A 15624-nucleotide genomic window follows, 5' to 3' on the forward strand; every position below is an offset into this window, starting at 1 on the left:
GGCGTTTCTGTCGCGGCCGGTTCCTGGCGGGCCGGACTGGACACTGCAGCCGCGGTCTCACTTGGCGTCGCAGCCTCGATGGGGTCCGTGCAGGCTGAGCCGGGCGTCGCTGCAGTGATCGGAGCTTGGCGGGCCGCACCCGGCGGGGCTGCGGCCTGGTTCAGCATATCACTTGCGGCGCGGACGAGCGTCGCTGCTGCGTTGGGGTCTTGGCGGACCGGGTTTAGCAGGGTGGCAGCCTGGGTCAGCGTCACACCTGCAGCACGGATGAGCACTGCCGTGGTGGTCGGAGCCCTGCGGGACAGGCGGGGCATCGCTGCAGCGGCCTGGGCTTGGCGGGCCGCATCTAGCGTGGCTGCGGCCTGGTTCGGTGGCGCCGCGCCGGGCGCCTCTTCCGGGACCGCGGGCGTGGCAGCAGGGGTCGGGGCACTTGTGCTGGCCGGGGCATCACTCGACTCACCCATCTGTGGCTGCATCGGGGTCTGCGTCGTCGCCGCTCGGTCTGACATGCGTCGCGCGGCTCCCTCCTCGTAGGTCCGCACCGCCGCAGCCATCCCCAGGAGCTCCGTGCGTTCTTCCCTAAGCTGTCGCACAATCCCGGCCTCCAGCCGGTCGCAGAAGATGGCAAGCTCCCGGCACCACCAGGCAGCAGAGCCTGGCTCTGGGTATCCACGTCTGGACTCCATTTTCTCTAACAAGCTGCTGGCTTCCCTTCTGCTCCGCCGTCTCTGGACGCTTCCGCTTTCATAGCCGGCAAGGTCAGAACTCTGCAGGGGATCTCTGGGTAGCCACACCTCTTCGTGGGCGGTAACTTCTTCCAGCGCGGGCTGCTGTTGTTTTTCAGCGCGCTTTTCATGGTGGCAACATGGCGGCGCTTCCAATTTTTCAAGCGGACCGCCTAGGCACATGGTCACCTGTCTGAACAGGTCTAGTCCTTATCCTGTTCGTGACGCCAAATGTGAAGCCCCACAGGTGTAGTGTCAGTGTCGGTGCATTACCTTCAGGGACTCCACGTTGCTGGATCTCCGTCACTGGTAGGAAATCTTCTTGTTTGATCGTGACGCCACTCTCAGTATTGCGGTCAGTGGGGACCGCCACTGCAGGTTAGGGGACGCCTGGGGCTGATGGTGGGTGCAGTCGGATGTAGTAGCCTCCTGAGAGTGAGGCAAGCCCCAGGGCCCTGTGTAGGTTTGTAGTACCACAAGTCGCAGAATAACCACACAGGCAGGAATGTCTTTCAAGGGCTTTACTCACATTTGATGGCAGGGTGAGTAGCCCGGGCGTAGCTGGGATGAACCAGGTGGGAACCAGGTATCCTTCAGGCTGACTTTATGAGGGTGACTACTGACTCGCCTTCCTTAGCCCTTGGTGGTTTGGGGTGACCCCGACTTTTAGTCCCTATGGGGGTCACCCAGGGAAGATGCTGCAGCCTCTCTCCCCTTGTTGTTTGCCGTGTGCTTGTTCCCCGGACCAGGCCACTCCAGCCTCTTGCCTCCTATGACCTATGGGCCCAAACTTGTGGTTACGTGGCTGCGGCTTTTGTAGTGTTGTGGTGTGGGCTTTAAGAGCCCCACACCGGCAGGTTTAGCAGAAGAAAGTTGAATCTATCCTCGCTTCGGGATCTGCCGCCCGGTTGGGCCTGGTGCTCTCTAGCAGTCTCCTTACTTCCCACTCCGTTGCACTCTCTAGCTGAAGCTGGCTTTCAGGCAGCACTCCTAGTTGACCGTTCTCCCCCGTCTGTAGCCACTGCGCGGGCGCTGTTAGACAGCAACAGCCCCACAGGTCTGCTCCTCACTGAGCCCTATGGAGTTCTGCTCTAACTGACTCACTGCCCCTCCTCTCCTGTTCTTGCCTACGCCACCTAGCAACCAGACTCTCCACCACACCCCTTGAGAGGAGATGGAGGCTCTACCCCCTCCACTATTCCAGTGAAGGTGAAGGCTTGCCCCCTCCTGGGATCCCCAGGGGTCCTCTCATGGGTACATGTGTGAGACCTGATCACTATGCGCCTGTGTTCCACACCCCAGTCAGCCTTCTGGATTACCTGTCTTGTACTGTCCCCAGCATGGGTGCAGTACTCAGTGGTGCCTGACCAGGTCAGGGGCGCCACAATCCCGTACTTGGACGATCTGTTGATCAAGGCACCCTCTCTAGAGGCATGCCAACACAGCCTCGACGCTACCCTGGAGACTCTCCAGAGTTTCGGGTGGATCATCAATTTTCCAAAGTCAAATCTGACACCGGCCCAATCGCTGACATACCTTGGCATGGAGTTTCATACCCTCTCAGCGATAGTGAAGCTTCCGCTGATCAAGCAGCGGTCACTACAGACAGGGGTACAATCTCTCCTTCAAGGTCAGTCACACACCTTGAGGCGCCTCATGCACTTCCTGGGGAAGATGGTGGCAGCAATGGAGGCAGTCCCTTTCGCGCAGTTTCACCTGCGTCCTCTTCAATGGGACATCCTACGCAAATGGGACAGGAAGCCGACGTCCCTCGACAGGAACGTCTCCCTCTCTCAGGCGACCAAAGCTTCCCTTCGGTGGTGGCTTCTTCCCACTTCATTATCGAAGGGGAAATCCTTCCTACCCCCATCCTGGGAGGTGGTCACGACGGACGAGAGTCTGTCAGGGTGGGGAGCGGTTTTTCTCCACCACAGGGCTCAGGGTACGTGGACCCAGCAAGAGTCCTCGCTTCAGATCAATGTTCTGGAAATACGGGCAGTGTATCTTGCCCTGAAAGCGTTCCAGCAGTGGCTGGAAGGCAAGCAGATCCGAATTCAGTCGGACAATGCCACAGCGGTGGCATACATCAACCACCAAGGCGGCACACGCAGTCGGCAAGCCTTCCAGGAAGTCCGGCGGATTTTGATGTGGGTGGAAGCCACGGCCTCCACCATCTCTGCAGTTCACATTCCAGGCGTGGAAAACTGGGAAGCAGATTATCTCAGTCGCCAGGGCATGGACGCAGGGGAATGGTCCCTTCACCCGGACGTGTTTCAGGAGATCTGTTGCCGCTGGGGGGTGCCGGACGTCGACCTAATGGCGTCCCGGCACAACAACAAGGTACCGGCGTTCATGGCACGGTCTCAAGATCCCAGAGCTCTGGCGGCAGACGCCTTAGTTCAGGATTGGTCGCAGTTTCAGCTCCCTTATGTGTTTCCTCCGCTGGCACTGTTGCCCAGAGTGTTACGCAAGATCAGGGCCGACTGCCGCCGCGTCATCCTCGTCGCTCCAGACTGGCCGAGGCGGTCGTGGTACCCGGATCTGTGGCATCTCACGGTCGGCCAACCGTGGGCACTACCAGACCGACCAGACTTGCTATCTCAAGGGCCGTTTTTCCATCTGAATTCTGCGGCCCTCAACCTGACTGTGTGGCCATTGAGTCCTGGATCCTAGCGTCTTCAGGGTTATCTCAAGACGTCATTGCCACTATGAGACAGGCTAGGAAACCAACGTCCGCCAAGATCTACCACAGGACGTGGAAAATTTTCCTGTCGTGGTGCTCTGCTCAGGGTTTTTTCTCCCTGGCCTTTTGCCTTGCCCACTTTTCTGTCCTTCCTTCAATCTGGACTGGAAAAGGGTTTGTCGCTCGGCTCCCTTAAGGGACAAGTCTCAGCGCTCTCTGTGTTTTTCCAGAAGCGCCTAGCCAGACTTCCACAGGTACGCACGTTCCTGCAGGGGGTTTGTCACATCGTTCCTCCTTACAAGCGGCCGTTAGAACCCTGGGATCTGAACAGGGTGCTGATGGTTCTTCAGAAACCACCATTCGAGCCAATGAGGGATATTTCTCTCACGCCTTTCGCAGAAAGTGGTTTTTCTAGTAGCAGTCACTTCACTTCGGAGAGTGTCTGAGCTGGCAGCTCTGTCATGCAAAGCCCCTTTCCTGGTGTTTCACCAGGACAAGGTGGTTCTGCGTCCGGTTCCGGAATTTCTCCCTAAGGTGGTATCCCCTTTCATCTCAATCAGGATATCTCCTTACCTTCTTTTTGTCCTCATCCGGTTCACCAATGTGAAAAGGATTTGCACTTGTTAGATCACTCAGACTCTACATTTCTCGTACGGCGCCCCGGCGCCGCTCGGATGCACTCTTTGTCCTTGTCGCTGGCCAGCGTAAAGGGTCACAGGCTTCCAAATCAACCCTGGCTCGGTGGATCAAGGAGCCAATTCTCGAAGCTTACCGTTCGGCTGGGCTTCCGGTTCCCTCAGGGCTGAAGGCCCATTCTACCAGAGCCGTGGGCGCGTCCTGGGCTTTGAGGCACCAGGCTACGGCTCAGCAGGTGTGTCAGGCGGCTACCTGGTCGAGCCTGCACACTTTCACGAAACACTATCAGGTGCATACCTATGCTTCGGCGGATGCCAGCCTAGGTAGACGAGTCCTTCAGGCGGCGGTTGCCCACCTGTAGGAAGAGGCCGTTTTACGGCTCTTACGAGGTATTATTTACCCACCCAGGGACTGCTTTTGGACGTCCCAATTGTCTAGGTCTCCCAATGGAGCGACGAAGAAGGGAATTTTGTTTACTTACCGTAAATTCCTTTTCTTCTAGCTCCAATTGGGAGACCCAGCGCCCGCCCCTGTTTTTTTGTGTACACATGTTATTCATGTTGAATGGTTTCAGTTCTCCGATATTCCTTCGGATTGAAGTTACTTTAAACCAGTTTATAATTCTTTTTCCTCCTTCTTGCTTTTGCACCAAAACTGAGGAGCCCGTGGGAGCACGGGGGGTGTATAGGCAGAAGGGGAGGGGCTTAACACTTTTGAGTGTAATACTTTGTGCGGCCTCCGGAGGCATAGCCTATACACCCAATTGTCTGGGTCTCCCAATTGGAGCTTGAAGAAAAGGAATTTACGGTAAGTAAACAAAATTCCCTTCTTTGCAACGAGCGACTGCATGGAATCAAGTTTTTTTGTTTTTTTGTTTTTTTTTTTGTTCCAAAAGAAAAAAATTGACGAAATACGGGTAGTTCAAGAGGAAAGGTTCAAAGATGGACATACAATTGCTGGAGCAAGAGAAAATCACCAGTTTGTGCCAATTGATGACAAAAAGATTTGCATTTCAAGGGTGTGAAATGAGCCATCATCTTTCATTGCCCATGTAGATGGATCTGTCAGATCAGAAATGCCTTTTGTGCCAATTGCTAACCTCCAGCCAGGGCAATACATTGCCTGCATTTACGATAGGAACTGGTGGATTGGAAATATTTCTGAAATTTCAGTGAACGACCATGATGCTAATACATTTTATGCATCCTCATGGACCAGCTAGCTTCTTTCACTGGCCTGTGAGAAATGATACATGCTGGATTCCCGAGCAGTCGATCATTGCAATAATTCCAGCACCAGCTGCAACAGCAATGGGCCGACAATACAGCTTCTCTGAACCCATTATGTTGCAAATTCAGCAACAATTCCAGACCACTTAGACTGAACATTATGGCTTGGGAACCAACAAAAGATCCCCAATATTAGGCTTGGGATCCCAGGCAAAGACCCCCACCCTCAGGCTTCGGAACCTGCGATAAAGAGACCGCCCGCGGCTGGCCTTGCACGGCTATCGGCCATGGCTCCTAGGCGATGGGGCTGCCAATTCTCGAAAGACAGCATTATTACAATTCTTAATAGGATTATAATACCAATTCTTAGGGAATTGGTTGTGGTATAACCACCATGGACCAACGCAAGGGTTTGAATAGTGCAGTTAGCATTCATTGCGTATTAATAAATAACACCATGTTCAGGGGCATTTTTCTTTTCTTAAATGGAGAGACTCCAAAAAAACCCCAATGATCCTTGTAGAGAAAAATGTGCTCTTTCAAATAACAGAATTAATATATTTTAGGGGTACCCTTTTTGGGAAATTTGACCTAAAAATAGGTAAAATTCGTTTTTTTTAAGTTTGTCATCATATGTGGGTGTGAATATTTCCACAAATACATATGCTTTGACCGTGATATTGCAGCAATGCAAAGTCATGTAGATGTTTGGTGTACAGGGTAAAGCACCAGTTCCTATTGGTTTTTGGTCTTGAGTTATATATGGGCAAAGTTTGGTAAAAATTTTATGCGAGGCGTTTTGCAAGCTACTTTGACACAAAATTGCGGCCGAAATATTGTTTTGTCATAGCCGGTAATAATTTTATCGCGTTTAGCAGCAAAAGTTGAGCTAGTATGCCAAATTTCAGCATCATAGCCAGTATAGAACTCTAATGCCTATGTGCCAAAGTTTGCAAAATCCTCTTAGCTGAAGCCGCAGGCTTGGGGGGGGCCTCCAGTGAAAGGTCAACAGTGCCCAATGTATTTGAGATCTGGCCCTAAAAATTTACAGAACCTCTTTTCAAACATACATGTACATCCTTATAAATTTTCAGCAAAATCGGAGAACGTCGAGTGGGGACCACTGGTCCACTTGACACGGAATGACCCTAATATATTAAACTTTCGTGGTGTTCTGCTGTAATATCAGATTAATATATAGATTGATTTTGCTATACAAAAACTTCATGGACTTGGAGAAGACAATGCAGTACCCACTTTTGGATGACAAAATCTTAAAGGGATCGTCCACTGCATGGATAGAGATGCAACATCTGGTATTCACAGAGCTGGTTGTAGCTACTGCAGTAACAGAGCGCCGTAAACTGTTTAGTGGCTGTTCTTGGGTACTGCAGCTCAGCTCCCATTCACTTTAGTAGGAGCTGAGCAACAGTACTGGAAGTCACTACACAGTGCACAGATCTGTGCTGTTCCATACCCTGTATACATCCAGCTGGTTAATGTGCTCTGTTATGGGTCATCATTGTCTTAATTGGGAACCTGTCACCAGATTTGGGGCGTATAAGCTGCAGCAATCACCACTGGGCTCTTGTATACAGGATTCTAACATGCTTTATATAGAAGAGCCAAGGCCGCTGTGTAGAATGTAAAAATCTCTTTATAATGCTTACCTAACTGGTGGTGTGGTGCAGACTAGTCGAACGGATGTCTCCGGTGCCTCCTTTTTTGGCCATCTTTGTCCTCCTTCTGAAGCCTGGGCGCATGACACGTACTACATCATGCGCACGTGCCAGCATTGAGGTCCTGCGCAGGCGCACTACAATGCTTTGATCTGTCCTGCTCAGGGCAGATCAAAGTTCGCCTGCGCAGGACCTCAATGCCGGCTAATGTGGATGATGTAGGACGCGTCACGCACCTAGGCTTCAGAAGGAGGACAAATATAGCCGAAAGAGGAGGCGCCGGTACTGGAGAACAGAGACACCCATCTGACCAGTCTGCACCGCCCCCTTAGGTGAGTATTATAGTGATTTTTACGTTCTACACAGCGGCCTGGGCTCTTATAAACAGCATGTTAGAATGCTGTATATAAGAGCCCACTGGTGGTGGCCGCAGCTTATAGGCACCAAATCTGGTGACAGGTTCCCTTTAAGTCCTTGTTGACCCCATTAGTGTTTTGTTTTGTTTTTTTCTCAATTATAATAAACTTTATTGATGCTCCTTTGTCACATGTTATATCCAGGTGTCATCCAAGGAGAATGTTGAGCTGAGATCTCGCCTGCAGAGGATACAGGAGCTCAGCCAGAGACTAAATGTTCCCACCGCGCCTCTTGAGAGCAAAATTACAATCACAGACTTAAAGGCAAGACTCCAACAAGCCCAAGCCGGAGTGTCCAAGATCAGGGAGAAGAAATCGGAGAAACAGAAGGTCGAGCATCCGGAGGAGCCAAGCCGGGAAAGGTGAGACGTTCCGGGAAGGCTTATGGGTTTTGTGACTTGTTGTCTTGTCTTGGATATAGTGTGGTCTTTCCAGCAAGGTAACCATTACTCCTGTCCTGCAGTGAGAAGGCCCCGGCCTACGAGCGGTTCCACACACTCGCCCAGGATGTCCCTCCCGGACTGTCACTACCATTCAGATACAAAGTGTTGGCCGAAATGTTCCGCAGCATGGACACCATCGTCGGGATGCTCTGCAACCGATCCGAGACCGTCACCTTCTCCAAAGTGAAGCGCGGCGTCCAGGACATGATGCGCAAGTGAGTAATAAAGTGCTGCTGACACCATACAAGATCTTCATAGAACAAGAAGCTATAAATCATTCTTGTATAAGGGGAAAAAATGACCTAATATAAAAACGTCTTACAGGCAGTTTGAGGAACGCAACGTTGGCCAGATTAAAACAGTCTACCCGACGGCGTACAAGTTCAGACAGGAGAAGAATATTCCCACCTTCAAGAATGGAGAGAAGAAAACGGACTATCATCTCACCGTGGAGCCGATTGTTCCAGAAGGTGAATTGTTAATGTTACAGTGCCGTTCTGTGGCTTCTGGCCATTATTAACCCCTTCACGACCGCGGGCAGTAAAATTACGTCCTATTTTAACGTGACTTAACGACCAGGGACGTAATTTTATGGCCTAAACTTCATTTGATTGCCGTGGCCATAGCAACGGCTTTCAAATGATGTCCCCTGCTGTTTCTTACAGCAGGGGACCGTTGCTTGACCCCAGGGGGGGCGGCATCGCCACCCCCTATCGACGATCGATGTGATTGGCTGTTCAAATCTGAACCGCCAACCACATCGTTCGCACTAATTTCGGCAAAAATAATGCCGGAAATAGTGCGATACTATGAGATCCAGCTATGAGATGCCGCAGCTGCTGCAGCATATCATAGGTGGACCTCAAACATGTCGCCCCCAGCCCCTGCAGCACTGATTGGAGCGATCGTGCTATGACGCGCAATCGCTCCAATCAGTGTGCAGTGGGGCGGTCTGATCTGCCGGTGGCTGCCTCCCCAGGCCTGTGCTGGCCTGCGAGCCCTCCCCCAACATGTCTGCAGTGGCTGGTACTTGTGGTACCACGCCACCGCTGCTGCTGCCGCCGCTGTAGCTGAGGTCACCGCTCCTGCTGCACGTGAGTACTGTGCTCACCTTACAGCCCGTGCGCGCTCCCGTGGTGCCCCTGCGCGCTCCAGTGTTAGCCCCTGCCCGTGCCCCCCTGCAATCTGCCCCCCCGACATCCCGATCTGCTACCCCCCCCCCCTTTTCCCGACATCCCGATCTGCTCCCCCCGCGATCTGACGGCCTCCCCCATTATCTCTATTCTGCAGCTCCCTCTCCAGTCTCCCCCTCTGCTCTCCCCCCTCGCCCTCTGCTCTCACCCCCCCCTCTCCCCCTCTTCTCTCCCCCGACGTCCTCTTACCTGTCTTCACTGGCCCGATCACATCTGCCTCCATCGCTGGGTCCTTCCTGGGCATTCTGCTGATCTGCCTGCTGCTCCTGTAAAGCTGTCCATCTCTCTGCCATCTGTTCCTCTGCAACTCTTCTGGTCTGTGATCCTCTGGGTACTGTGAGTATATAACTTTTTTTTTTTTTTCTGTATCCCCTGTCCATTTTTACACCTCATCTGTCCGTGCGTCCCGCCGAGCGCTGATCAGGGATGCACATAACGTATCTGCATCCCTGCTCAATTTTTGGCGTGACTTTTTTCCGTATCCGCAACGCTTTTTGTATCCCGTCCGTGCGTCCCGCCGAGCGCTAATCAGGGATGCACATAACGGATCTGCATCCATGGTCAATTTTTGGCGTGACTTTTTTTTTTTTTTTTTTTTTACATATCCCCGACGCTTTTTGTATCACATCCGACCGTGCGTCCTGCAGCGGCCGATCAGTGCACTGCGTCTGTGCGTTTGAAAAGTCAGAGAGTGCGAGGTACTGAAGTAAAGGGAGGCGACTGAAGATAAGTGTGGCATAGTTTTAACACAATCTCATAGTGGTGATAACTGTAACTGTTTAATTTCATTAGGGATTTGTTGTCTGTCTTTGTCTGGGGTACTGTGAAAAAGCAAAAAAAAAAAAAAAAAAAAGTGTGTCTAGTGATTTAGTCAGTAGTATTAGCCACACCTGTTTCTAGAAGCTTCTAGCAGCTTCTAGTAGTCCTTGTAGAACTATATAAACCAGCCAGAGCTAGCGAGGTGCTGAGAGTGCGAGGTACTGAAGTAAAGGGAGGCGACTGAAGATAAGTGTGGCATAGTTTTAACACAATCTCATAGTGGTGATAACTGTAGCTGTTTAAGAAGAGAAGAGTCGCCGTAAGCTGATCGATTGCTGGGACTTGCCGGGTCTCGCTGTTTGAGGACATCGCAAAACAGACTTTCGCCTGTCATACGCTACATCAGCATTATGGAAGAGAAGAAAATCCACATGGTCACCTGCAACACATGCTACATGTTTACGGATCTGCCGCACAAAAAATTCAACTTCACCTGTCAAAAGTGCAAACTTGTTGCCCTCTTAGAGGAAAAGGTGCGGGGACTGGAAGAAAGAATAGCAACTTTGAAGCTAATTAAAGAACATGAGGACTTCTTGGACGAGGCAGAAGCAACAATTCAGGATATGGAAAGTGAGAAAAGCTTCAGAACACATACAGAGGCTGAAAAGTGGACACATGTGACCAAAAGAAGCCAGCGTATCAAGTGGTCGGCACCACCCACACAGCTTAGCAACCAATATGAAGCCCTCATGCTGGAGAACGAAAATGGCACAGCTCAGGATGATACCGTCTCTACAGGAGAAGACACAGTATCATCAAAAGAAGTTACTTTGTCAACAAAAGCAGAAACAAAAGACACTCTAAAGCACTCAGGAGCAACAAGCAGTGCGTCCAGAAAGAAAAGAGTGGTAGTTATGGGCGACTCACTACTAAGAGGCACGGAGGCAACTATCTGCAGGCCGGACATAACCGCACGAGAAGTATGCTGCCTACCAGGAGCAAAAATCAAGGATGTGGCCAACAGGATACCAACTATCCTCGGATCCAAGGACGAATACCCGTTCCTATTGATACATGTAGGAACAAACGACACGGCAAGAAATGATCTGCCAACTATTTGTGAAGACTTTGAAATTCTGGGGAAGAAAATTAAGGAACGGAACGTACAGGTTGTTTTCTCATCAATCCTCCCAGTCGATGGCCATGGTGTCAGAAGATGGAATAGGATACTAGATTTGAACAACTGGCTACGACGGTGGTGCAGGCAGCAAGGATTTGGATTCTTAGACCATGGAGTGAATTACCTCTACGATGGACTTCTCGCAAGAGACGGGATACACCTCACAAAACCTGGGAAACACACGTTCGCCAGAAGGCTTGCCACACTCATCAGGAGGGCTTTAAACTAGAAGAAGAGGGGATGGGAGAAAAAACAGCAGACAAGAACATGCAGCAGAAGGACAAACTAATCAAGGATACTAGATGCCGTAAAGAGGATCCAAGGCAGGGTACTAAGAAGGAAGCTGAGAAAAGGGGAGCAAAACTTCTTTCCTGCATGCTGACCAATGCAAGAAGCCTGACCAATAAGATGGAGGAACTGGAGCTGGTAATGTATGAGGAGAAATACGACATAGTAGGAATAACTGAGACATGGTTAGATGATAGTTATGACTGGGCGGCTAACCTGCAAGGATATGAATTGTTTAGGAGGGATCGTAAAAAAAGGAAAGGGGGTGGAGTCTGTCTATATATAAAGTCCAGGGGGTGGAGTCTGTCTATATATAAAGTCCAGTTTAAAGCCCAGACTAAGAGAAGATATTCAAGAGGGAAATGAAGAGGTGGAGTCTCTATGGGTGGAGATACAAGGAGGGAAAACTAATAAAATCCTCATAGGGGTTTGTTATAAGCCACCAAATATAACAGAAACCACTGAAAATGTATTATTGAAACAAATAGACAAAGCAGCAAATCACAATGAGGTGATTATTATGGGGGACTTCAACTACCCCGATATAGACTGGGAAACTGAAACCTGCGTATCTCAGAAAGGAAACCGGTTTCTGTCAGTAACTAAGGACAATTATCTGTCCCAACTTGTGTCGGGCCCAACTAGAGGGGCAGCCCTTCTGGACTTAATTTTAAGCAACAGGCCAGATAGAATAACAGACGTACGAGTGGCTGGGCACCTCGGGAATAGTGACCACAATATAATACAATTCCACTTGTCCTTTAGTAAGGTGCCTTGGAGGGGGGTTACAAAAACGCTGAATTTCAGGAAAGCAAAGTTTGATCAACTTAGAGAAGACCTTCGCCAAATTGATTGGGACAATGTCCTCAAAAATGGGAGCACAGAAAATAAGTGGGAAATTTTTAAATCGGTATTAAACACCCACTGCGAGCGAGCCATACCATACAGAAATAAGAGGGCTAGGAACAGGAGGAAACCAATGTGGCTAAATAAGGATGTAAAAGGGGCAATGAATAATAAGAAAAAGGCATTTAAAAAGCTAAAACAAGAAGGCAGCGAGGAAGCATTAAAAATATATAAAGAAAAAAATAAAATGTGTAAAAAACAAATATATTTAGCAAAAGTAGAAACTGAGAGACTCACTGCTAAGGAAAGCAAAACAAATCCCAAACTATTCTTTAACCCCTTAACGACCGCGGGCAGTAAAATTACGTCCTAAATGACATAATCTTACTGCCCGCGGTCCTCCGGCGGCAGCATGCCGCGATCGGCACACATCTCAGCTGATTTTCACAGCTGAGATGTGTGCCTGCTAGGCACGAGCAGAATCGTTATCTGCTCGTGCCGATTAACCCCTTATATGGCGCTGTCAATACATGACAGCGCCATTATAAGCGCGATTGCGGTAAGCATTTACTTACCACCCGAAACCGGAAGTCACGTGACGCGATCACGTGACTCCCGATAGTTGTCATGGTAGCACAGGGTCATGTGATGACTCCTGTACTACACATGACTTGGTTTCACTTTCGCTGTGCCCGGGGCACAGCAAAAGAGAAAGACAGCGTATCTGCTGTTTACAGCCTTGTGGCTGTGATCAGCAGATACTGCAGAGCGATCGGAATGTTGATCGCAATAGCCCCCTAGGGGGACTAGTAAAATAAAAAAAAAAAGTTAAAAAATAAGTTTTAAAAAATTAAAAAAAAACAAAAAAACCTAAAAGTTCAAATCACCCCCCATTCGCCCCATTGAAAATTAAAGGGTTAAAAAAATAAAAAATATACACACATTTGGTATCGCCGCGTTCAGAAACGCCCGATCTATCAAAATATAAAATCAATTAATCTGATCAGTAAACGGCGTAGCGGCAAAAAAATTCCAAACGCCAAAACGACGTTTTTTTGTCGCCACAACTTTTGCGCAAAATGCAATAAGAGGCGATCAAAACGTAGCATCTGCGCAAAAATGGTACCGTTAAAAACGTCAGCTCGAGACGCAAAAAATAAGCCGTCATTGAGCCTAAGATCCCGAAAAATGAGAACGCTACGGGTCACGGAATATGGCGTAAAACGTGCGCCACTTTTTTCGGACAAACTTCCGATTTTTTTTTAACCCCTTATATAAAAGTAAACCTATACATGTTTGGTGTCTACGAACTCGCACTGACCTGAGGCATCACACCCACACATCAGTTTTACCATATAGTGAACACAGTGAATAAAATATCTCAAAAACCATAGTGCTATCGCACTTTTTTTGCTATTTTTCAGCATTTGGAATTTTTTTGCCATTTTCTAGTACACAATATGGTAAAACTGATGGTTTCATTTAAAAGTACAGCTCGTTCCGCAAAAAATGAGCCCTCACATGACCATATTGACTGAAAAATAAAAAAGTTACGTCTCTCAGAAAAAGAATGGCGAAAAAAAAAAACGGAAAGCGAAAAATCGGCCGGTCGTGAAAGGGTTAATTATATAAACAGAAAAAAGATTAAAATTGATGGTGTTGGCCCTTTAAAGAATAATGAGGGTAAAATCATAGAAAGCGATGTGGGAAAAGCAAATGTTTTAAATACTTTTTTCTCAACTGTGTTCACACAGGAAAAGCATATGCCAGGGGAAATGCAGAGTGATCATGTAGATGCCCCATTAAGTATGACCTGCCTAACCCAGGAAGAAGTGCAGAACCGACTTAGTAACATTCAAATTGACAAATCACCAGGCCCTGATGGCATTCACCCTCGGGTATTAAGGGAGTTAAGTAATGTGATAGACAGGCCTCTATTCCTTTTATTTAAAGACTCTATAGAAACTGGGTCTGTTCCACTGGATTGGCGGCTAGCAAATGTGGTACCAATATTCAAAAAAGGGTGCAAAAGGGAACCTGGAAACTATAGGCCGGTAAGCTTAACATCTGTTGTGGGTAAAATGTTTGAAGGGTTTTTAAGGGATACTATTATGGAATGTCTCAATGTTAATAACTGTTTAACTCCATATCAACATGGATTTATGAAGGATCGCTCCTGTCAAACTAACCTGATCAGCTTCTATGAGGATGTAAGCTCTCACATGGACCGAGGAGAATCATTGGATGTCATTTATCTCGTCTTCGGTAAAGCATTTGACACTGTCCCACATAAAAGACTGCTAAGTAAAATGAGAAAGCTTGGGCTCGGGGAAAATGTGTGTAGATGGGTAGGTAGCTGGCTTAGTGGTAGAAAACAAAGAGTGGTTATTAATGGTGCATACTCAGATTGGGCCAGGGTTACTAGTGGGGTGCCACAGGGGTCTGTATTGGGCCCCCTACTATTTAATATATTTATTAATGATCTGGTGGATGGTTTACAGAGTAAAATATCAGTATTTGCAGATGATAAAAAAACTATGTAAGGTAGTTAACACAAAGGAGGACAGTTTGCAACTACAGATGGACTTGAGTAAATTGGAGAATTGGGCTGAAAAATGGCAAATGAGGTTTAACACAGATAAGTGTAAGGTTATGCACATGGGAAGGAGAAACAGATGCTACGATTACTTACTAAATGGGAAACTGCTGGGCAAATCAGACATGGAAAAAGACTTAGGCATCTTAGTGAATAAGAATCTAAATTGGAGTGCCCAGTGTCAGGCAGCAGCCACCAAAGCAAATAGGGTGATGGGATGCATTAGAAGAGGTCTGGGGGCACGAGATGAAAACATCATTCTCCCTCTGTACAAATCACTAGTCAGACCATACTTGGAGTATTGTGTGCAATTTTGGGCGCCGGTGCTGAAGAAAGACATTACTGAACTTGAAAGGGTTCAGAGGCGGGCTACTAAAATAATAAATGGAATGGGTGCATTACAATACACGGAAAGGTTATCAAAATTAGGTCTATTTACTCTAGAAAAGAGAAGACTTAGGGGAGACCTAATAAATATGTACAAATATATCAGAGGGCCATATAGAGATCTCTCCCATGATCTGTTTGTACCAAGGACTATGACAAGAACAAGGGGGCATTCTTTTCGATTGGAGGAAAGAAAATTCCTACATCAGCATAGAAGAGGGTTCTTCACGGTTAGAGCAGTGAGGCTCTGGAACTCTCTTCCTGAGGAAGTGGTGATGGCCAACTCACTGAATGAATTTAAGAGAGGAATGGATGCATTTCTTGTTAGCAAAAGTATAGAAGGTTATAAATAGCATAATCTTACAGGTAGATAGAAGAGCGACCAAGATTATTAGAGGAATGGGTGGGCTGCAATACCAAGACAGGTTATTAAACTTGGGGTTAGTTAGTTAGGAAAAACAAAGGCTTAGGGGGATCTAATCACAATGTATAAATATATGAGGGGACAGTACAGAGACCTTTCCAAAGATCTCTTTACACCTAGGCCTGCGACTGGAACACGGG

At 48.4% G+C, this 15624-nt stretch overlaps 1 protein-coding gene across 1 annotated transcript in view; it reads left to right on the top strand.

Annotated features, from left to right (window-relative positions):
• Positions 1-15624, top strand: part of CDT1 (chromatin licensing and DNA replication factor 1) — a 43329-nt gene that overhangs the window by 16493 nt on the left and 11212 nt on the right. The window contains exons 3-5 of the mRNA XM_075326998.1: positions 7513-7730; positions 7832-8026; positions 8136-8281. Of these exons, the coding sequence (XP_075183113.1) occupies positions 7513-7730; positions 7832-8026; positions 8136-8281 (559 nt within the window). The remainder of the gene's footprint in view (positions 1-7512; positions 7731-7831; positions 8027-8135; positions 8282-15624) is intronic.

This window comes from Anomaloglossus baeobatrachus, chromosome 10 (assembly GCF_048569485.1).
Source record: "Anomaloglossus baeobatrachus isolate aAnoBae1 chromosome 10, aAnoBae1.hap1, whole genome shotgun sequence".
Classification (NCBI taxonomy): Eukaryota; Metazoa; Chordata; class Amphibia; order Anura; family Aromobatidae; genus Anomaloglossus; species Anomaloglossus baeobatrachus.